The following is a 25,600-nucleotide window of genomic DNA, read 5'->3' as shown; positions in this document are numbered from 1 at the left end:
TGTTACAGTTACTACATACATTACATACATTTGATTACACATCATACAAAATTACTTACATTTGGTTACATGTGATACTTCATTACATACATAAATAGAAATAAGAAATTCTGAATGCAAAATTTGTGCGCGCAGGTACTAAGTGTGCGCTCCCTTTTTGACCGGTGTGTGTCCGTATACACGAGCCCAGTTGAGAGAGAATATTCGTCAATCATGTGTACGAAATTTCATGGAAATCGGTAGAATGTGGTGACTACGTTTCAGCCCCCCTTCCCCCCCAAACACACACATTATGCACCCGCCACAAAAGGTGCTTCATAACTAAACAAATATCATTTCTTTTAACAATTTTACTACTGCACTACTGATTTTATAGAATATAAAGTGTGATACACTTCTCTCGACTGTACGATATCTAGCAACTAGTTATACGATATCTAGCAAAAAGTATTTACTTATTTATTTATTTCATGATATATTTTACCACTAGGTATCGCTATATACTATGTTAGACGCCATGTGGGAAGAACATGTTTGTCAGTGTTAGAGAATTGATAAGTACGTAGTTTGTGTGTTTCTATATAAATTTTTGTTCCGAGTTGTAAAAAAAATGACCAAAGTGAAGAAAGAAAAGAAAAGTCCAGAGGAAGAGGCACCAGATCAATCGATAGAGGATGTTGCAGAAGGTTCTGGAGATAAAAACTTGATATATCAAGAGAAATTGAAATATGCTAGTGTTATCGCAAAGCCTATGGCTACGCGGAAACTTGCAAAGAAACTATTCAAGCTACTTAAGAAAGGTGAGTTTTGTTTATTATCTGCATTTATCTACTCTGAATTAATATTCTGAAGTCGGAATATGTTTTGTACAAACTTGTGAGCACGTGGTTTTTTTTTTTTTTTTTGTGTGTGTGTGTTATAAATTGCCATGGAAACACAAGGAACCGCCGCATAAATTCTAAGTTGGCTTATTATTCCGTTTAGTCAGAATCCTGGATTCCGATTCCAACATACATATTTTAAATGAGCTAATATTTCTACCAAATGCGTGATACGTGTCGAATTCAGTTATTACTATGTTTATGACATTATATTATATTAATTATATGATATTAATATGGCATACTATTCCTGGCTCCAAACGCTTTTCACCATTTTGTACAAAAAAAAAAAAAAAAGTATAAATTAAATAAATTTTTATCCGAATTCTTAAAAAATTCTGCTAAAAAGATTTTTATTTCATATTTTTTTATTACAAATATGTTCAAAAAGATTATTATTTACCAAGTTCAGAGGATAATAAATCCCTCATTATTTTCAGGGGATTTATTATCCCCTGAACTTAATTTACGCCGCCGGAAAAAATAGCCTTGTGGCTCTTTATTATTATTCACTAATTCTTTTTTAACACTTTACACATTTTTGGCTGGGTATAATGCAATATGGCTGTGAATATCAGCTTGTTGGGCTTTTTTTTGTGAAGAACACATGAAACATATTTTCCATGTGTTCAGTGAGTAAATCAACATATAAAGAGGCACTTCTGTTTCCCATTCCATATTCTTTTAGTTGGCTCAATAGCCTATCATGACCAAGTAACTTGGCATCTTAAAAGCCTGATTACTTTTATGATTGGTTAGTAAACCATGTCTGCATTGTTGTCTTTATTATTACTACCATTCGTGACACCTCCAAGGAATCTGAAGCCTCATCCTGGGAGGACACCCACTGTACAGCTCTCCGTCTCCACCACTACCTAGCCGCTACTACCAAACAACTACATCTACATCAGCACCATCTACCGCCACGAGTATTTTTTGTCTGAAAATTACGTGTGTTCTGAAGGGCCGATTTGTCTGTATGCATGATGAAAAACCTGAGTTTCCGGGAGAAAGAAACCCTGCTACTTCCATATGAGATCAGCTAACTCACCTTCAATTGAAAAAGTCCATATAAAGATTCCTCCCGTCACAACGGGAATTGAACTTAGGCCTTTTCCAATCGAAGGGTGCAATGTACCGTCATTCTTCCAATTGCGCTACAGAGGCAATCAATCTGTAGTGTTTTTCTGAATTTTCATCCTGCAAAAGAAATTTGCTTGTTTTCAGAAGGGAAAACCTGGCACCGTCATATAAGAATGGTTAACTCACTCTCACTTGAAAAGTACTGATAGAGAGAATATTCATGTACTAAATGAGATTCAAACCTAGAGCTTTCCAACCAAAGGATGTTGTTGATACTGAGTGAGCTACAGACACTACTTCTATTCATCTGCCTCTATTCTCATATCTCCACCTGAATGATACATCCTCACAAAGTGTTCACTCATTTACTTCTATTTTTTGGTAGTTTTTTTAATTTCTCCAATTATAGATTACTTTATAAAAAGTATTACTTTTTTTTTGTTTAGGTAGTGCCATGAACTTTCTTTGATATGATGCAGTATCATTAAGCAGGAAGTGCAGAAAGGAAAATGTTGTGGAATAAATATAGAATAGAAATGTGAACAGAACAAAGCACAAGCAGCAAAGTAATAACTGCATGGTAGAAAGAAAAATTCAGGTTATGAGAAAATTAACCAGGCAGACCAAAATCTTCGTTCTTTAGCTCTGTGGTAATTAAAAAATGGAAGAATAGTGAATGCTGATAGCACAGATTTATGTTTACCAAGTTTTCGGTTTACATTTATGGCAGATTTATGTTTACATTTTGTGAGAACTATCATTTAGGTAGAATATGCAGTGATGTGATGGGTGTTTTGATGTGAGAATGGAGATAGATGACCTGTAGGCATTCAAAATATTACAAAATTTCATTGCTAATATTTCAGGATTGGATGGAATATCTGCATATGTATTACGAAAAATTGCAAAAGAATTAGCAGTGTCTCATTTGTTCTCTGCACTGGCATGGTTCCTTAGTACTTTGTGTGGTTTTAACATGGTGTGGAGATTAAAATTATTGATCACTATTGCTATCTTTTCAGAAGTGCCCTAAATTCACAGGAGTTTGCTGCAGCCTTTTGTATTTGGAGAACTGAGGAGGTATTTGCATTTTATTCATTTTATAGGAGTTATAACCATCTTTCAGAAATGTGTGGTGAAGGTAGTAGGCAAGTACAGTGACAATGACTGTACTTGGAATATTTTCATCCTAGTATTACATCCTATGTATTGGAATAGTTTCATCCTAGCTCTGTGCACGTATTTTAAGAAAACCATATGTAGTTTGGTCATTTTAATCCTTTCTTTTAGTTTGGTCAGATGATGGTGGAATTATGTTAATATCTTTGAGTGTGTGCTAGCTTTCTATAAATAGAAAAGAATAATGAAGCATTTGAAAGGCATCAAGTCTGTGAGGGATGCACAGTAATTTGATTATTTTTTTATATATAAGGTGTAATGGTAATTCATTACTTATTTTTTCACGGTATTAACAACACCACAAACACTTTTATCAACAAGGATGTTTTATTAACGCTAATATTTCGCCGATTTTCAAATCAGCATCATCAGAGCACAACACACATGTAAACGCGACAGTGAGTGAAACAATATAATTGCAGAAAGACAAAAGATCTAAAGTCCTATTTTTGGCGCCCTCTAATGAAAAAAAAAAAAAAAAAAAAAAAAAAAACAGCAGTTATCCAGGAGTTTTTCTTAGGATAACCGTCTCCCAAATTTTTGGCAAATTAATGCAACCATATTTGTTAAGGTTGGGAGAATTCTTCAAAGCCATTGCTGACTCAAAAAATAGTCTTTCAGATCTATAACGACTCCTAAATAGCACATTCGTTTTTCTCCATCTAATCCTGTGTGAAGGAGTGTCCAAAGCGTGGTCTGCCAGTCCCGACTTGCCATAGTAATAGTAGCGAATGTATCTTTCATGTTCTTCCAGGCGGATGTTCACTGATCTTCCTGTTTGCCCATAATAGGCCAAGTCACAGTCACATGGAACTTCATACACTCCTGGGTGTGCTAAAGGGTGAAGTTTATCCTTTGGTGAGCAGATCAGAGTTGCCAGCTTGACATGAGGCTTGAAGGTGGTGCGAAGGCCATGTTTCACCAATACTTTGGCTATCTTTTCCGATGTACCTCTGATATAGGGAATAGAAATGGTCATGTTGTATTCTTGTGTATTAGGGGGGGGGCAAAGTAATGGGCCTATGTAGTATTTTTTCTATTTTGTAGGGATTGTAGCCGTTGGCTAAGAACGTATGGCGCAGGTACTGGAGTTCAGTGGTCAGAGCTGTATCGTTAGAACAAATGGCTCTGGCTCTGTGTGTCAGTGTTTTTAAAATGCCGTACTGTTGGACTGGATGATGATGTGATTGTTTATGTAGGTATCTTCCTGTGTGTGTGTAGGCTTCCTGTAAATAGAAAAAGATAGTGATCCATCTGAAAGGCGGGTGACTAATGTGTCAAGAAATGGTAAACAGTTATTTGATTCTTTTTCTACTGTGAAGTGAATTTTGGGGTGTTGGCTGTTTAGATAGGTGACAAAAGCATCCAAAGTGTCTTGTCCATGGGGCCAGATGGCAAACACATCATCTACATAGCGCAACCACACTAGTGGCTTGTATGTAGCTGTGGTAAGTACTTTGTTTTCAAAGTGTTCCATGTAAAAATTTGCTAACGGGGGGGAGAGGATACATTCGCTACTATTACTACGCTACTACGCAGAAAGATACATTCGCTACTATTACTATGGCAAGTCGGGACTGGCAGACCACGCTTTGGACACTCCTTCACACAGGATTAGATGGAGAAAAACGAATGTGCTATTTAGGAGTCGTTATAGATCTGAAAGACTATTTTTTGAGTCAGCAATGGCTTTGAAGAATTCTCCCAACCTTAACAAATATGGTTGCATTAATTTGCCAAAAATTTGGGAGACGGTTATCCTAAGAAAAACTCCTGGATAACTGCTGTTTTTTTTTTTTTTTTTTTTTTTTTTTTCCGTTAGAGGGCGCCAAAAATAGGACTTTAGATCTTTTGTCTTTCTGCAATTATATTGTTTCACTCACTGTCGCGTTTACATGTGTGTTGTGCTCTGATGATGCTGATTTGAAAATCGGCGAAATATTAGCGTTAATAAAACATCCTTGTTGATAAAAGTGTTTGTGGTGTTGTTAATACCGTGAAAAAATAAGTAATGAATAACCAGCAACGCCTAAGCTTATCTGTTAGGTGTAATGGTAAGTTCTTTCTCATTATTTATGTAGATTTCTCCATATGTATCTATAATATCTGCAATTCGTTTATTTCCTACTCTAGCATTTAGATCTGCCATTATTATATAAGCATTTTTATTACAATAAAAGCTAATATTCTTCAACAGTTGGTAAATAAACAAGGTAAACTTAATTTGATATTTAGCAATGTTTACCAGTCAGGAGTGAATACTTGCATAGCTCAACAACAGAAGGTAAATAATAGTGTTCTCCCATTGAGGTGTGTTGATTAATTTGCTTATTTGAAAAAAAAATAATTAGTCTAGTGTGTTACACATCTTAGAGTTGCAGTTAGGTGTAATCGCTATTTGCATTCTATTTTAAAAAAATATTAAATAGCTGAAATATTTAAACAAGTAAAATATTTCAGCCATTTATGCACAGTTTTTAGTGAAGATGGCAAATTAAATCTGGAAATAGACAACAGAATAAGCAAAGCTAGTATAGTGGGGGAGCCAGTTTGAAAAAATTTATATGGAATAAGAAACTAACCATATACCACCGGTCTGGTCGGCCGAGTGGTTAGCATACCTGCTCTCCATCCAACAGGCTGTGGGTTCGAATCCTGTCATGAGCACGGATGTTTGTGATTGCCTTTAGATGGGAGATGAATGTAATTGCCTGGTGTGGAGACCTGAAGTGGTTTATAAAAAAAAAAAAGTTTGGTCTCTAGATCAGGGTTTCCGGATTGTGTAAAAAATAAATGAAAAAAAAATACAAAAAAATATAGAATTGATTTTAAAAAAATCCCTAACTTGTCTACAGTACAAAATGTACTGTAGGTTAACAAATAGCCTTTCATGGGTGAAAGTAACATAAAAAAAAAAAAATTAGTGTTCAAACCAGTTTTTAGTTATGGATCTTGAGAGTTGGGTTAGAAATAAAACTAGATAACAAAAAAACAAAGACTAGATACCACATATATGAGAGTTCTAAAAAAAAAATTACTGCATTGGACAGATGGTATCATTGGCAGAATATTAAGAAGGAACTTGACATTGATTGTCAAGTTCCTTCTTGACAATCAATGGGTGAGCAGGGCTAATACAAGGTGATGTGGTTACTTAAACAGAATGGAAGAAGAGAGGTTAGAAAAATGGATATTTGATGCCAAGATATCAGAAAAAAGACCCAGAGGAATCTAGTTGGATTTATTCAGCCAGAAGTGCCATAGAAGAACGAAATGTTAGATGCAGCAGTATATTGGAGTGCTGTTGAGCAATTGACTAGTTTGGAGGAGAATTTGATGTTGATAGGAGATAAATAACAAGGTAAATTTAATCGTTTAGTGCTGTCATGGAAGTGCCTGAACACCCCCCTTGAGAGTACATATCAAGAAATTGATGTTAACGTTGCTTTTTATTTTGATTAGTGCAGCTTTGTAACACCATTTTGAAAAGAGTTAATTCCAGCTTTAATATTTCATGTTGGATGTAACTTGCAAATGTAATCTCAGTGTTTTCTAGGAATATGAAAAATAAATTAATTCAAATTAAACATGCAAAAATTCAGAAAAACAATGAGTGATAAGCAAATTGTTGATGAAGGTTCAGTCTACTAAATCAACCATTAAAAAGAAGATAAAAAAAAAAAAAAGCAGTAGCCTAGTGGCTTTGCGCTTCGCAACCATATGCCTGGGGAAGGAGTGTCCTAGGTTCAATTCCCGTCGGTGACGTGAGGAGCTGAAGGATCTTCCTCAGCCATAGCCAAGTTAGCCAGTCTTGGGCGTTGACAGCAGGGTTTTTTCCCCAGTTTATTCTGGGGTTTTTCATCCCGCAAAGCAGGCAAACTGGCCTTGAGAACTCAACACTACAGGCCATAGGATACACCGGGGCATAAGGCTGACCACCTTATCCTGTAAATGGAGTGAGGTCCGATGATCAATGGACCCTTGACACCGCAAGGTAAAAGACGATATAAGGAAGATGATGATGAATTATTATTATTGTATGGGCACCTCCATGTAATCCGAATACTCATCACGGGGAGACTCGCGATGAGTATTCGGATTACACATGGAGGTGCCCACACAATCTATCATCCCTCTCCTTGAACCATTTAATAGACAAATCACTAACAACTGACTGGCAACCCATTCCATTCATTCACAACTCTCCAACCAAAAAAATTAGTCCTCGTGCCCCTACTGATCACACTTTTACTCACCTTCCAAGGATGACCTCTTGTTCTTCCCCTTCTAGCCAAGTGTGGAAACATTTTTCCTACATCAATTCTATAAAACTCTTTAAGCAACTTAAATGTTTCTACCATATCCCCCTCTTTTTCTCACATCAACCAACTTCTGCAGTCCACACATCCTCAATCTATCCTCATAGGGAACATTCCACAGACCACTCACCATCTTGGTTGCTTGCTTCTGAATCTTCTCCACTGCTTTTTCATCCCCAAGAAACCAGGTAGAACAGACTTGAGCACAGTAATCCAGATGTGGAGATATCAATGCTTTATAATGTGGAATAACAACTTCCTTATCTGTACTTGTAGTGTGTTTTTCAGTAAGTCAAGTAATCTTATGAGCTACATTAGCTGCCTTAGCAATATGTCCTCTAAACTCTCTGTCTACCAACACTCCTAAATCTCTAGCTTTATCTATTTCCTGGAGTACAGTTTCATCAATGTGGTACACAACTCATAATCTATGTATTCTAAAATGCATAACTTGACATTTCTCTACATTAAACTGATACCTATTATCATTTTCCCATACTGCCAGCCTGGTTGGCCGAGTGTTTTTTTCTTCTGCTGGCCTGGTTAGCATATCCACTCTCTTGCCAAAAGGCTGCAGGTTCGAATCCCACCATGGACATGGATGTTTGTGATTGTTTATGAAAATACTAGTGGTGTTGGTGTAGATCAGGGTTTCTCAAACTTTTTCTACGACGGAACACTTCACAAATCCTGAAATGTTCATGGAACACCTTGATTAGTTTGTAATGTATTAATTAATAATTGGTAATTTAGCTTATTGTATTGTTAAATAATAATTGATAATTAATTATTAATGATTGACAATTAATTATTAATTAATTAAACATCAGTTAAACCAATATTAAATTAATTTGTGCTGATTTTCATTGACATATCCCATTCTGATCACCAAAAATTTAGTGAATACAGACTTTTTCTCCTGTGTGCTGGTTTTGTAGATTAGGTAAGTATAAATAAAATAAATGAATAAATCTAAGCATTAAGAATAAACAATCATTTATTGTCAAATGTTAATTAGTAAAAACAAAACACATAAAAATAGTAAAAGTATATGGCAAATTAAGTTCTTAATGACTCTGATGTTTTTTGGGTCTTTGAATTACAAATTCTTTTGATATCAGGCACAATATTAGAAAGTTGAATTCTCATATTTGGTGTAGCGTCTAATCTGTTCCTGGACTTTGATTTGGTTGCAGCATAATATGAAAATCCTGCCTCGCATAAATATGTCGTTGTAAAAGGAAGTAAAACAAAAATAGCTAGTTTTGACACGCTTGTCCAGAAATGATTTATTGGCAGTTCCTTGTATTTTTGTTTTAAATCAGAGTCACTAATTAAATCAATTAGATTTTCATAGTCACTTGCACTGAAGCCTGCTGGCTTAGCTGTCACTGTAAATGGATTCAGAACCCAGGAATTGTCCTCACTGGATTTTGGAAAATATTGCAAAAGGGTTGATTGCAAGTCATGCAAGTGTTCTAAAATTACGTTAGATACTTCTTCATTTACTTTAGAATTTATTTCAGTCAAAAATTCATGCAAGGTGGGAAAACAATCAAAATTATTCTGTTCAACTGTAGAAATTGCAACTTCCTATCAAAAGATGCAATTTTATCTCTTGTATTAAAAATTGTAATATTCTTTCCTTGTAATGATAAGTTACATAATTTCATTGCACTTTGTAAAAATATCTGCCAGATACGCAAGACTCATCAAGCATGGAGAATTTCTTAATAATTCAATAAAATTTTGTCCTAAATTATATGACATCAAGAAGACCATTAACGCACCATGAAGTTCAAAAAGCCTCAATAATGCTTTTCCTCTGGATAGCCATCTCATTTCGATATGTAATAAAAGTGCATTATGTGCACTACCCATTTCATCGCACAAAATTTTAAATAATCTGGATTGAAGTGGTCGAGATTTTACATAGTTGATCATTTTTTCGGCTTCATCCAAAATAGTTTTTAAATATGTACGAATTCTTTTTGTTACTAGTGCTTGTCTATGCAAAACACAATGCCTTTTGGTGGCTCTTGTAGCTACTTGCAGGATACGTGTTACAACTCCCTTCCCCTTTCCTACCATTGCTTGAGCACCATTTGTACAAATATCAATACTTCTCCCGACTGATTTCCTGTTTTGCGATATAATTATTAATACGGTTGAATATATCTTCTCTGGTAGTTTCTTCTTGATGATATTCGAACATGAGTAAATCTTCTTCAATACTTTTATCAAATATGTAACGAACAAACACTAGTAATACAGCGAGTCCTGTGACATCTGTAGATTCATCCATTTGCAATGAATATTCACTGCAGTCTAAGTCGATGAATTAGCACTTTTTCTATGTCAGCCGAAAGATCTTTGATGTGGCGGAAAACAGTATCATTTGATAATTGTACTGCATCTATTTTTTTAGCAACCTGCTCGTTTAACATGCATGATACAATGTCTTTCACACAAGGCTTAATGAGCGTCTCACCAATTGTATGAGCTTCACCATGAAGTGCAATGCGGTAACTCACGTGAAAAGACACCTTTGTTGCATTTTCAGTTGTAGCAATTGTAGCCATTTGAAGTTTAGATTTTTCTAGCGAGTCACGTCGTCTCTTAAAAAAAAGTATATATTTTCCTTTGTAATCGGTGTGTTTCGTTTCGACGTGCCTACGAATTTAGCTGGAGCCAAAGAACTGTTTACTAGTATTTTATTACATAAAACATCAGGAGCATGTGTATTGCCAATACACGTAAATCCATAATTTAAATAACTTTCATGGTTATTAGATATATGAAGAGCCAAAGGCTTCAATTCGGCGACATATGACTTGTTTAAGTTAAGGGATATTACATCCCATATCGTTTCCTAGCTGAATAAGAAACTCAAAGAGTTTCATGCCGAATATAGTAGAAACTATATAAAGTTCAGCGATTCCAAGCATAAGCAAATACCTGGATACTGCAGCAACTGACCCTTAAGGTAGTGCAAGCTGAGGCAACTCGTGTCAAAGGTGGAGCAAGCTCCGATCACTATTCTTGATATTTACCCATAATGTGAACTTAGCTCCTAGGAACTGTATTACTGTTCAACATTACGAGAGGTCACTACGCAGACCGGTTTCAACCTTTATTGAGGTCTCATCAGTGAGTAGGTAGACCTAGTTAATATCAAGTTTGTAGCGAACAGAACTTACAACCCTTTCATATATCTAATAATTTATTAGGACACCTCTCGGCAATACTCATGAAGGGTTGTAAGTTCTGTTAGCTACAAACTTGATATTAACTAGGTCTACCTACTCACTAATGAGACCTCAATAAAGGTTGAAACCGGTCTGGGTAGTGACCTTCTCTCGTAATGTTGAACAGTAATACAGCTCCTAGGATCTAAGTTCACATTATGGGTAAATATCAAGAATAGTGATCGGAGCTTGCTCCACCTTTGACATGAGTTGCCTCAGCTTGCACTACCTTAAGGGTCAGTTGCTGCAGTATCCAAGGTATTTGCTTACGCTTGGAATCGCCGAGCTTTATATAGTTTCTACTATATTCGGCTAAGAAACTATTTGGGATGTAATATCCCTTAACTTAAACTTTCATGGTACTTCCGTTTTGGTCTGTTCTTAGACGACTCTTGTTCTTTAATATTAGCTTTTGAAGAAACCACAGTTTGCAATTCCATATCTTCTCCAATCATATGAGTAGATGTGTCAGCAGAAGTACTTGCTCCTCCTTGTGTTAAAGTTTCTGTCTTTAAACAAGAATCCATGGGTATTTTTTCAATAATATTCAAATTCCAATATTTGTCAGAACTATAATAAAAACAAATAGAATTGTATTGTAAAGGTAACTTTAGTATGAAAAACAATAAGATTATAAATAAGAAATGTCGAATAATATAAAAGTAAATGAATAATGCAAAATAGTAAAAAAAGACTGCAACACACAAAAGTAAATATGAATTGTAACAATACTTGTAAGAAAAGTACTAAACTGTATCAAATAATGTAAAAGCAATTGTAATAAGAATGATTTGATAAAATGTTCAGTAACAAAAATTAAACAGTTTGAAATAAATCAGATATTAATTATAAAATTAGTTAAAAGAGTAAGAAGAATTCTTTTTTTTTTTTAAAAGTCGCCTCGCCTACTCCCTATATACGGGAATAAAAAGGCATTAGCTGATTTTTTTTCCCAAGGGCCCAGTCCCAACAAATTTACTCGCAAATACCTTTCCAAATTTTTTTAAAGTTCATACATTAACATAAGTAATAATAATTAATTATGGCATAATCATAAAGAGTATTAGTACACTTATGTATACGGTGTGGCATGTTGACAAATATAAATTACATTTAAATTAGTTATCAATCACTGGACTAATGAAATGTTGTAGCATGTCGTAGTTTATTCAGGCAAACATCATTAAATTAATTTGTGCTGATTTTCATTTACATTTCCCATTCTGATCACGAAATATATTTATAATATTATTATAAGTACTTACAAGTGAATGCAGCTGTGTGCTGGTAGTTTTCCCCTCCTTTTGTACATTCCGGAGATCTTTGGGCTTCAGGTTGATGACTCACTACACCTTCAATAAGAGATTTCTCAATACCAAAATTAAACAAAGTGCCTTGTCTCTTATTCATATCAGATTTTAACTCTGTATTCCTATTAGTTTTTAAAAAATCACGGCACTCCGATTTCAGAACAAGCACTTACACACCGCAGTACGAACTTGCGAAGAAATTATTTAGTAGTAATAGATTTGAGAACCAGATACAGACTACCTTGATCTTCAATTTCAGTGGAAAAATTTGCTGATTGGTCACTGATATTTTCAATGCAGATGTTATTTCATTCAGTTTTGAGAACACGCCCCCCATTGTTGTAATCGGCTTGCAGGCAATTTTTATGATCGGTCATAAATGGTGGTATTCTCTTTCCCAATTGTTGAAAGATTTCAATGTGTGAAAATTAACAATAATTCATGAATACTTCCATGTTTAAAAATATGCTGCTTGGTCACTGACATTTGCAACACATGTCATTTCCTTCAGTTTTGAGAATAGAAGATATGACACCAATTGTTGTAATGGGCTTGCAGGCAATTTTTATGACCCGTCATAAACAGCAGCATTCCCTCTCCCAAATGTTGAAAGGCTTTCGATGTGTGAAAATTAACGATACACAGATGTTATTAGGTGGTCTGGGTCTGAGCTTTTTGACATATTCATGAATATTATCCTCCTCGGAATATTTTTACTATAAAATATTTATTCATGAAAAATGCTTAGAAAACTAAAATGACAAATTTCAGAACTTCTCGCGGAACACAGTTTGAGAAACCTTGGTGTAGATGATGATGGTAGTTGCAGCTCGCTATAGTTGGTGGAGACTGGGAGCTGCAGAGCAGGTGTCCTCCCTCGATGAGTCGTTGGACTCCTTGGAGGTGTCATGTAATAATACTGACAGCCATTTACATCGTCCTGCAGGCTCTCCACATTGCATTGATTAATTATTACTCTACCTTATTTTGCATAATCAGCAAACAACTGACACTGAATATTTCTTTTCAGATTATTTCCTATATCATTTAGGTACAAATTAAACAGCAGTTGTCCCAGCATTGAACCTTCAGGCACATTACTAGTCACCTGTTTTCACCATTTTCTACCTTTCCACATACATCTTTTTTGATATGTCCAGCAGCCACACTCTTATCCACATAACCAGTGTCATATCCATCCCCATTTGTTCTAATTTGTGTAACAGAGTTCCATGTGTTATTCTGTCAAATGCCTTTGCAAAATCCAGCAGAATTATCATGTAGCCATTTGCTTTATCCAACTTGCCTGTTACTTTATTATAAAAAGTTAGCAAATTATTAAGGCATGACCAACTCTTCAAAAGTTATGCTGTCCCTCATACGGTATCATATTCTTATCCATCTATTCTTGAATTCTCTTTTTGACCAATTTTTTCAGTACTTTTACAGTAGGCCTGAGATACTGGTTTGTCTATAATTTGATACTGCAGTCTTAGAACTTCCCTTATGCAAGGGAATTATCTTGTCCTCTTTCCACTCCCTTTGAACTCTACCACATCTGTGACTTAAATTAAAGAGCCTATTCAGAGGCATTGCCAGTTCCCTTTGCACATTCTCGCAAAACCATAGCTGATATCCAATCTAATCGGCACTTGTATTGACATTGAGATTCTCTAATATTTTAAGAGCCTCCAATTCATCCACATCTGTTCCCACATCTATCCATCCCAGTGTCTATCACATGTTACATCAATATCCTCACTTAGATGATGTACCCTTGCTAATTGGCCACTGAATAACTCAACTATTTTATTTACTTTTCTCACCTCATCACCATCAGCCCTCATTAAAGTTAACTTTCCACAGTCATTTTTTCTCTTACTTGCCACATGATGAAAGAACTCTGGGATTTCTGTTGATCTGTTCAGTCATTTAATTCTGTTCACCTGATTAACTCTCCTCACCTTAGGTATACAATTTAATATTGCTTCCTCTAGGTGCCCCTTAACTATCTCCCATGCACGAACATCTTTCCTTTGCAGTGTTTTATGCCATGGCACAGATTCAAGCATCCTCCTAAGCTTGTCATAATCACCTACCTTGTAGCTCCAAATATACCCCTTCTTGACAGAATATTTGTCACGTACTAGCTTCCAAGTCATGACTGCATGGTCACTTTTGCCAATCAGAAGCAGTGTGGCCACTTTGGTTATGGATAGCTCTTCTGATCCTATGACCAAGTTCAATACTCTCACACCCTAGTCTCCTCCATCACAAGCTGCCTCAGGTAATTATCTCTCATTGGGTGTATAAATTCCATTTCCTTCCTGCCATGTGATCTTTCTTCCTTCCAGTCTATATCTCCATTTTTGAAGTCCTGCACTCATACTAATTTGCCAATGCATTGTCTTCCAGATCATCCTTGGAATCCCTTGGCCTATAGCAAACACCAATTGTATATTTTGACTTACTGGTCTTGATCTCACACCAGACTGCTTCAAATAAATGGCCACCCTCCTGATTATCTCCTATTCTTTTTGACTGCAATTCATCCTCTATCATCAGCAGTGCCCCTCCCCATCCTATGTTCTCTGTCTTCCCTGAAAATACCAAACCCTTCACATTCTATCCCTGTAACCACATTATCTGCTGTTAGCCAAGTCTCATTAATGCCTATAACTTTTGGCAAGGTTGCACTAGCATATGCTAAATACTCCTTGTTCCTGATACTTCTGGTATTAGTATATAGAAACTGAAGCATCCCTTTAAGACCGCAATCACCCTTACTTCCTGAATTGATTACCCTATTCAATATTTTTGCTTGAGAGACTAGATTCCAAATTTGATCATTCTCACTCGCATCATGGGTGCCTTCACACAAACTTACCTGCTTCCACTCTAATTGCTTAAGTTTTTCCTGAATTTATGTTTCAGCATGAGCCTGTGTAGCTCAGTGGATGTGGCGTTTGCATACCACGGCGCTTGGCCGCACGAAGGAAGATTTGGTTTCGAGTCTAGTCGGCGACTAGAGGAAATTTTTCTAAACCTTTTTTCGACCGGTTCCCGAGTTAGTCGATCTCTGGCATAGGCAAGCGGGTTTTTCCTCCCGGAAACTCGGGTTTTTCGTCCTGTAAACTCAAGAAAATCGACCGTAGAACCCACATTATTTCAGACATTAAATATATTGTGTTAGGGTTAGGGACCACAAGATGGCGGCACATTTGAGCCATCTCTCTTCACTGTGTACTGCTTAATTAGTGATAGCCTTGGGCCATCTATCTCTAATTGGTACCAGTGGAGATTGAACTGCCCACTCAGTCTCCAAAAGTTAGATAGGGCTAAAGGGCCTCGCCTACTCCCCGTGTACGGGAATAAAAAGGCATTAGCTGATTTTTTTTTTTTTTTTTTTTTTTTTTGTTTCAGCATACTCAGTGATCAAAGCTCTTTCTAGACACCAAAACCATTTAGATGCAGTCCATCAATGTCATACAAATCTTTCTTTCTGTCAAACACAGACCACAGACCCACAAATCCTATGTCATTCCTTTTGCACAAGCTAGGTATTGATTCATTTGTTACTAGTGCCCTCCTCCTTATTTGCCTCTATCATAGCGTAGCAGGAGCTTACGAACTTCACCTTCTCACTCTTCAGTTTTTGCTTTGTCTAACAACTGATTTACATCCTCCCTCATAGAATACTTCTCGCTCCATTATTGGTTATTATTATTTATATGGGCACTCTATGTTATATGAGTCTTGACTCCATGGAGTCAAGACTCATCGCGGGAGACCCACTCTATCCATTAATATAATACCTATCATACATCTTAAATCTATTCACTGTTTGGGTGCCAGCCACCACCTCTGAACAAAGCTCAAAAAAACAAAATCAAAATTTAAAGATTTAGAAAGATAAGTAAATTGATAAATAATATCTGGAAACAATCTTAAAAAAAAAATAGGGCAAGAATTTTCATAAATGTGCAAATGATACTATTACTACATGCCACTCACTAGCAAGTTTGAATACTGTTTTAGGCATATGCATATTTTGTTAATATTATACTAGACTATATTTACATCATCATAAGAAATTTTTTTTAAAATCTTTTATAAATGATGGTAGAAAGAGAGAACGTTTATTAGAAATAAACTTGAACATCCCCCCCCCCCCCCCCCATCCTAAATTGGAAATCTTGAGGAGTTGAAGTCTGGTATGGAAATCACAGCTGAGAGATTCCATGGATAAGATTGATTATAGATCTAAAAATGAGTTGTCTTTGTTTAGGATTATCACAATTAAGGGGTGATTTCATGTGACTTGCTCAAAAATCATTGGTAAGTGAAACATGGTTGTAGCAGATTGGTATACTGACAGGAGTAGAGATAGAATAGGAAAAGGAGAGTATGAGGCTGCTGTTAATGATATCTGAAGAATTGTCTTGCATAAGGTGAAGATACAGGAAATAAATAGCAGTAGTGGCTTTGTGCCAGTATAATGTGAGGTGAAGGAGGATATAGCATATTTACTGAAATTATTACAGTAATTTACTGTTTATCTGACCACATCTAGAAAGTAGTTGCTGTTCTGATAATTGAAGTACAATTATGAGGTGCTGTTTGATATACAAGGATCATTGTTTTGAAGGTCAGATAAATTGATAAGCCTGGAAATGTGGAGGATGATAACAAAGAAATGTATAGGTCAGTTGGTATAGCAGATGATAGAGCAGTTTTCATTATATATTGGAGGGAAGAGATTAAATCTAAGAGCAAGGAAAATGACCGAGTTTCTGATGGAATCTACCTTGTCAGTATGCAGCAGAAGTTTCTTGGGGAATTGAAAGCCTTGGATGAGATCATTGCATCCATTGTCAGTCTGCCTCCATTTTGCCATACAGATTTGACATTGTATTCAATAGACTGTCAGATTCATTGTTGCATAGCCATAATGTGTGAGAAGCAGAGAAGATAGGATGCAGTATATATAGTTGGTGATGATATATTGAAGGAGGTGAAGGAAATAAAGAGCGTGGTAGGATGGTGGACAAAGACCTGAAATTTGGGAACCACTGCTAGACTGTAAGGATAACAGAAGAGATTCCCATAATTATTCTTCCTTCTTTGCCATTCAGCAAAAGAACTCAAGGATTCTAATTGTTAATTTTTGGTCATACTGTGCTTACCAGCTGTGTCACCATTCTTGCCTACCCTTTGTAATTTTCATGATTATTATCATTATTGAACTTGTGCTACTCCCCACAGTATGTTCTTCTTTAACATTAGCTGTTTAATCTCTACATTCATGCATTTATTCCCACCTTGTTTAGAATTTTGACTTTTGGAATACATTCAGACATTGCCACTGTTAATTAGCTCATCATCAGTACCCAAGCAGTGTTTCTCTCCCTTCCACTTAACTCTGTACAGCTCCAAGCCATCTTTTAAGCTCGTCATAATCACTGGCTTTGTAGTTCCACATATATCCTTTCCTCTTGGAGGTCTTCATATGGCTAGCAACCACTCAACTGATCACCTCATAACTCTCACCAGCTGGAAGATGATTTGATATTCGTTTCACAATCATGTTCTCTGATTATATGATTCATTCAAAGACTAGATCCTCAAATTGCCTTCTATTATGTACGGTGTAAGATAGTTATCCTTAATAACTTGAAAATTAGAAACTCAAGATTCAGGGAAATGACTTGACTACTTTCCCATTTCAAAGATTGCTAGATCTGGAACCAGCTGCGAGGAAAAATCAAATAATGAAAAAAAAAAAAAAAAAAGGCTAAAAAGGCAATTCTGTTCTTTTTCTGGTGTTATAGCATTATGGACACAAAGTGCTACCTCAAGAGTGCATAGGCACTAATGTGTTTTAATAAAAGAAGTTAAATAGCACTTCATTTATAATATTTAAAGCACGCAGAAGCCCACTAATGCATTAAGCATTAGTGTAACTTTTCATTTTAGTGTGAAAATACTTGTATATGTTTATGTGCTTATATATATATACATATATATACACACACACACACACACATACTAATTGATTGATTGCTCTTCTACAGCCTGCAAGCATAAGACTTACGTAAGGACTGGACTAAAAGATGTACAAAATAAAATAAGGAAAGGAGAAACTGGGTATGTATTATCACACATTAATTAATTATATACAGGTATCTCTTGATTAGTGCACAAAAAATTATTGTGACCATAAACTTGATATATGCAGTATCAAATTTGATTAGTGCGACCCAAAAAGTTTGAAAATAAGCAAAACGTTAGACTTGGTCAATGAAACCGATCAGATCACGTGGTATGAGTCATGCTCCAACATTAGTAACTCACTATCTGCCTCAATCTCTGTGCTTCAATTTATCAGCAGAGCTTGGCACGTACAGGCATATATGTGTATGTATTACAGCGTACGCTTACGGCCTATCAGCATATCACGTAATTTTCAAATTATGTAAAGCATTACCCTTCATAACCATGGCCTCGAAAAAGAGTAATAAATGAAAAATTATTACTTTGGATACTAAAATTGACATTATTAAATGGCTTGATAACAGAGAAAGCAAAGCAAACATCGGAAGAGCTCTAGGCTTGGTGAATCAACTATATGAGCCATTTGTAGATCTAAATGTAGAGAGAAGCATGAACGTTAGTCACTGTTTAGATAAACAAATTGATTGTTATCGCAAAATCATGGATTAAAAAAAAGCTACCACTGTTCAATTTACATTAGATAAGTTTTTTATAAAAAATAAATATTTAGATAAGTTTTTATGTAACAAATATGTATAAATAAAATATATAAATACATGTCACCTTAAAAAATAAATTATGTTTAAATTTTTATATTTTGCAGAATTCGTTATAATTATTCCCATTAATTTTTAACATTGAATAATGCGGTGTCCATCGAGGATTAATTAACTGCATATATCAAGGGATACCTATATATATATATATATATATATATATATATATATAACATATATATAACATAAAGAGAGAATAGTTATCAGTCATTTTGCATTTTAGGATCAATAGATACTTCATTTTTAATTTTCATATAAACCCATGATATTTTTAGCATATCTGTTATTTGGGATAACAATGAGTGTGCTGCTGCTGTGTAAAGCATTGATTAGCATATATTTAATGTGCACTCACTGGTCTTCTGAGTAACCTAGCAGTTAAAGATATGTCAAAGAGGATTCAGCTAATATCTTATTGCTTCACAATGCAAAATTAGAGAAAGTAATGGTAAAGAATGTGTTATAGTGTGATTTCAGAAGGATATGAATGAGCTGATGTTGTTAGATCAGTAAAGATATCAGTTTACTATTTGTAATAGTGTGTGAGGGTGGTCTGAAAAGTTTTCAACCTCGACCATAGATGGCAACACTATCAGCAAAAATTTTTTTTTTCTAAGTTGGTACATCTGTCATCCATGTGAAATTACAAGTCATTCTATCAAGTAATTTGTTTTATACAGCTGTCTGAAGCAAAAGTGTTGTCTATATCCCTTGAAATGGATAAAATTGAGTATCGTGCGGTTATAAACTTCTTTGTAAAAGAAGTTTTAATGCCAAAAGAAATTCATTCGAAGTTCATAAAAGTTTATGTGCACTCTTCTCCTTCATTTTTTTTTTTTTCGACAATTAAAAAATGGGTTGCCGAGTTTAAACGTGGCCATACCAGCCTTGAAGATGATCCATGTGAAGGACATTCGAAAAGTGTAACACCAGAAATCATTGATCAAGTGCACGATATGGTATTGGACGACCGGTGAGTCAAAGTGCATGAAATTGCTGAGACTATAGGCATTTCAAAAGAATGTGTAGAATATATTTTGCATGAAGAATTTCATATGAAAAGCTTTGGGCAAGATGGGTGCCATGCTTGCTCACAGCAGATCAAAAATGCACTCATATGAAAATCTGAACAGTGCTTGGAGCGTTTTAACAAGAATAAAACTGATTTTGTGTGTCGATTTATTACTATGGATGATGACACTTGGATTCACCATTACACACCAGAAGCCAGTTGTTCAGCACCAGAGAAAACAGAGTTGGTACCATTAGCAGGAAAGGTATGACATCAGTGTTTTGGGATACAAGCATTTTGTTTATTAATTATCTTGAAAAGGGTAAAACAATAATCAGGGAATATTATTCCGATCTTTTAACCAGACTAGACGAACAAATTCGTGAGAAAAGACCCGGTTTGCAGAAGAAAGAAATCATCTTTCATCAGGACAATGCACCTGCCCACAAAGATACAAAGATGTTTTGGCAATGGGATAATTAAGTGATCTGCACTATGAATTGTTGGAACATCCACCCTATTCCCCAGATTTTGCTCCCTCTGACTTCTATCTCTTCCCAAAATTAAAACTTCCTCGCTGGTCAGTGTTTTTCTTCGAATCAAGAGGTGATTGCAGCTGTAGAGGGGTATTTTGCAGATCTTACTGAGAACCACTACAGGGACGACATAATGGCGCTGCAGCATCGCTGGAATAAATGTATTAGTCTTAAGGGAGATTATGTTGAAAAATGTTATGTTGACAAACCCATTTTAATCCTTTAAAGCATCGAGGCTTGGCACTTTTTCCAATAACTAAAGCTTTCATTTATCATATTCCTGACATATTTGAACAGTATAACACTGTTATATGATTTATTGCTTTTATTGGTCCAAACAGTGTAATGTGTTCATAACACCGGGAAGCATCTGATGTGGCATGATAAAATAGCCCTATCATCAGCACTAAACTTTTGAAGCAAGGTTACATTAATTTTCTAGCATTCATGTGGTAGAGGTTACTGGATGGCCCAATTACATGGCATTGTGTCTCGAATAAATGAAGCAAATTCTTGTTATATTCTCATTTTGTTTTTGTTCTTCACTTGAAATGGCTTCCCCGGCTAATCGGAATCTACTGTATTATTTTTCGCCTTCGTTAAAAGACTAAGGTCTGTACCGAATGCTTTTTTTCTCTAAACACTTAACGTTTTACTAACATCACTTAATGACATCAGCGATAGATTGCATTTCACTTATAGAGCATGAAGGAAAAAACAATTTATTAAATTTCTTAAACCTAATGCTTATTAGATCAGAAAGCATTATTCATAGGAGAATTTATCATGAATTCACTAATTTAGGAAACTACGTACACTCTGATTCCTACTACCCTACACCATTTCAAAAAATCAGTAACACTCTCAATTTATAAACACACATAAATATGCATTCCACAAAGATTTTAAACCAGGAGATCCATCTAAAGCAGATTTTCTTAAACTGCACTTATCCCTAATGATTAATAAATATAAATTAATAAAATTAAGATTGAATTGAATAAAAGTAAAATTTAAAAGAAAAATAAATTAATAAACTGTGAATTTGGCAGCTAAAATAAGAGCTGCTACCCTTCAGAAGAAAATAAATGTTTCTTGCAATATCATGAAATTTCCATATATATAAAATATACATAAAGCTATAAAACATATATTTAAACATCTGATAAAGTTGTTTTCACTGGTTTATTTTAAATTATCTAATCAACTAAAAAAGAAAACAATTTATGAAATTCTACAGTGTTGCAATGTTGTTTACCACTTCCCTTGTCAATCAAACTGTAGTGCCACTTATGTTGGGTCTACGATCAAATCACTTCATTTCTCTTTGCACGAGTATTATCATGATTGTTGTATGCCAATGCCCAATTTTTTCCAAAAGAAAACCAAAAAAAAAAAAAAAAACTAACCAAACCCCAAAAGGCTCCAGCCACAGAAATAGTGACATGTGCAATCAAATACAGTCACATTCCATGAATAAAAAAAAAGTAACCATTCTTAATTCCCAAAAAAATTTAAGCAATGTTAAGAATATCAGAAGCCATTGAAATAAAAACACATTGCAACACTATTGGTGTCCACCATCCCTACATCGTATCTGAGGTTTAGCAGCTCCCCAACAACAGAAAAAACCTCAACTAATCAAAATAACTTTATAGCATTGATACAGCCTATCATAATGTAAAATATGATATTCTGTTCCTTTATTCTGATGATGGCTCTCTTTAAAACAGCCTTACAGTCCCATAAATGGAATTCATCTTTCATTATATATTATTATTATTTAACTTTTGGGACTTTTAAATTAGTCTTCGACTTTTGCAGTTTTAAGTTCTCAATTTTTAATACTTTAATATATCATCATCATCAAATTCCTGACATGTACCCTCAAGGAATGTACAGGATTTAATAATAGTACATTAAAAATTTACATCATTACTAACTTCCTATCTACGGTTTTCCTCCAAATCACCTGTCAAGACTGAATCCAACATTATCAGATCTTATATTTCTATCTTTGAAGGCACTTTTTACTGTATCAATCCAACCTATATCTTAGTCTTACTCTGGCTCTTTTTCCTGCCAACCTGGCAAAGAACACTTATTTTTGCTAATCTTACTTTGCCCATTCTGTTTAAGTGACCATATCACATGAGATTAGCTCTGCAATGCATTCCTGGATGCGGATAATGTCAAGTTCTTTCCTAATGTCCTCGTTTTTAATATGACATTGCCATTGATTCCATCTGGTCATGTCCCTAATCTTTCTCAGGACTCTCATATCTGCATACTCTAGTATTTGGTCAAGTATTTGACTTCTGATGCAGCTCTGAGAACCATAAGTTAAAATTGATTTGAACACTATTGTATGCAGCTAATTTAGTGTTTTGACTAATTTCTCTCTTATTCCATATGAATTTATTCTGTTTAACTTTGACTTCCTACCATACCAGCTAGCTTTGTTGATTCTGTTGTCTATTTCCAATTTAATTAAGCATCTTCGTTAAAAATCGTGCTTAAGTAACTGAAATGTTTTACTTGTTCTATAGGTTCTCTATTCACAATGCATTTGATATTTTCAATGCTTCTACCTATTTTCATTGTCTTCATCTTGTTATTGCTGACCTACATACTATACTTATTACAACAGTTATTCAATTTAGTCAGGGAATCTTGCAGACTTGTAGCAGATTTATTTAGAAGTATAACATTGTCCGCATAAAGCAAAGAGCTGACATTAACATCTCTAATTTCGATATCAGGTTTAATACCACTTTCCTTCATAATGTAATCCATATAGATAATGAATAACGGAAGGGATAATGTACATCGTTGTCTGACACCAGATTTAACATTAAACCATCTTCCTGTACTTCCTTCAATTCTAACTGCTGACTTACAACTCAAATAAAGACTACGTATTGCTTGATATAATGCTCCATTGACACCATATAACTGTAGCGTATTGAATAGCTTCTCTCTTGGCATCTTGTCATATGCCTTTTCCAGATCTAGAAAACTTAAATACAGATCTTTGTTATATTCCCATCATTTCTCAACTATTTGTTGTAAAGTGAAGATCTGATCCTGACAGCCTCTATTTGGTCTGAATTAAGCTTGTTCTTCACCAAGCTTCTCTTCCACAATCCTTCTCAACTGTTTCTCAAGTATACTTGTGTAAATCTTACCGGGAACACTCAGTAGAGAAATACCTCTGTAATTCTTACATTCAGTTTTATTTCCCTTTATATATATGGGTACTAATGTATTAAGAACAATGGGAGTCCCAGAGCATTTCATTATCCTTCTGAGGAATCTTTATTATGAACAAGAAGCTACAGTCCGAACAGATCTTGGAGAAACTGAGTATTTCACAATAGGTAAAGGGGTGCAACAAGGATGTATTTTGTCTCTGTACCTGTTTAACTTGTACAGCGAAGACATTTTAAGAATGGCGGGGCTGGAGGAGTCTTCAGTTGGAATTAAAATTGGTGGAAAAAATATTAATAATTTGAGATATGCAGATGATATCACCTTGCTAGCAGAATGCAAAGAAGGTTTGAAGGAACTTATTATGAAAGTTAAAGAAGAAAGTGCTAAATATGGTCTTAAACTTAAGTTCCTAGGACCCCGAATTGATAAAGATAGTTATTGTACTGAAGAAGTTAGAAGAGGACTATTAGTCGGAAAAAAAAGCAATGACAAAATTAAGCAAGCTCTTTAAAGATAAAGATATCAGCCTCACAACAAAAATCAGAATCGTGAAAGCAGTGGTATTCCCTGTGGTGCTGTATGGATGTGAAAGTTGGACCCTGAGAAAGAGTGAAAGAAGGAAGATAGATGCATTTGAATTATGGGTTTGGAGACGCTTACTAAGAATACCATGGACTGCAAAGCAAACCATTAAATCAGTGATAGACAGAATAAAGCCAGATTGCTCCCTTGAAGCTATGATCACCAAGCAAAAATTGTCATACTTCAGACATATTATGCAAGCAAATGACAGTCTGGAGAAGATGATGATGCTTGCTAAAGTTGATGGAAGCAGGAGAAGAGGAAGACCAAGAATTAGATTGGTGGGTGTAGTTAAAGAAGCAACTGGAGTGCGCTTGGAGGTTGTGAAAGACATGGTCAGGGACAGATCAGAATGGAGAGTGTATGTTCATGGAGTTGCCAGGAGTCGGAAACAACTCGATGGATCATACATAACAACAACAACTATGAGAGCTCTACTCCAATCACCTTGAATTCGTCCCTCTGTCCAGACCGTCTGAACTATGCAGTGCAGCCACTGTCAGACTTTTATACTCCATGTTAAAGATACCAACCAATTTTATAAGCTAGGTTTTTAATCCTTTTTTCCCAAGTAAGCAAACAGACAAGTAAGTCAAGTTTGCTGCTGCATGTAGTGCAACACTAGGCAACTCGTTTGTAAAGGTGGAGTAAGCTCTGATCACTTTCCTTAGAATTTTCCCCTAATGAAAAGCACATTTCCTTGTGGAGATGTATGATACTATGCATTAAGGTGATGGTCACTACCTATACCGGTTTCGACCTTTATTGAGGTCTCATCGGTAGGAGCCAGACCTAAAAAATGTCATGCGTGAAGTAATACAGAGCTTATAAATATTTTCCCTAAACAAGTTGCCATAAAGTGCTTTGACCTCTTTAAATAAAAATCTCAGGATGAGAGTAAGGTGTAGAAAGTTTTTTACCTTGGATATATATTATGTTAAAGATACCAAGGAATTTTATAAGCTAGGTTTTTAATCCTTTTTTTCCCAAGTAAGCACTATGTGCAGCTGCAGACTTGATTTACTTGTGTGTTAATAAGAAAAGTAAGACAATAAGAAAAGTCAATGAGACTTTTCTTATTCCTTGCCTTTTCTCTCCATGTGAATATGTGCACATTTTTATGTTGGAACATTGTGTTAGTAATAATCAGTCCATGTCCTGAGCAGAAATCTAACAGGTATTTGCCATTATTATTGGCTTTGCTTATTTCTCCAAATTTCCACAAAATATTTTTGTATGTTTGACAATCATTTCCTACTCTGCTATTTAGATCTCCAACAAGAACCAACCTTTTCCTTTTTCATTGTGTCAGTTGCTTTCTCTAAAGCCTCAAAAAATTCCTCCACTTCTACTTATATAAAATGATGGTACCTTAATATATTTCAACTTTTATTTTATAATGTGTTT

At 35.2% G+C, this 25,600-nt stretch overlaps 1 protein-coding gene across 1 annotated transcript in view; it reads left to right on the top strand.

Moving 5' to 3' along the window:
* The first annotated feature begins 528 nt into the window (after positions 1–528).
* NHP2 (NHP2 ribonucleoprotein) overlaps positions 529–25,600 on the top strand; it is a 39,237-nt gene continuing 14,165 nt past the window's right edge. The window contains exons 1-2 of the mRNA XM_090392665.1: positions 529–800; positions 18,095–18,167. Of these exons, the coding sequence (XP_090248791.1) occupies positions 611–800; positions 18,095–18,167 (263 nt within the window). The 5' untranslated portion in view covers positions 529–610. The remainder of the gene's footprint in view (positions 801–18,094; positions 18,168–25,600) is intronic.

This window comes from Typopeltis vanoorti, chromosome 5, assembly GCF_054136105.1.
Source record: "Typopeltis vanoorti isolate ZY-2024b chromosome 5, IOZ_Tvanoo_1.0, whole genome shotgun sequence".
NCBI classification, from domain to species: Eukaryota; Metazoa; Arthropoda; class Arachnida; order Uropygi; family Thelyphonidae; genus Typopeltis; species Typopeltis vanoorti.
The sequence above is the reverse complement of the archived record's forward strand: the minus strand, read 5'-3'. Positions and strand labels throughout refer to the sequence as shown.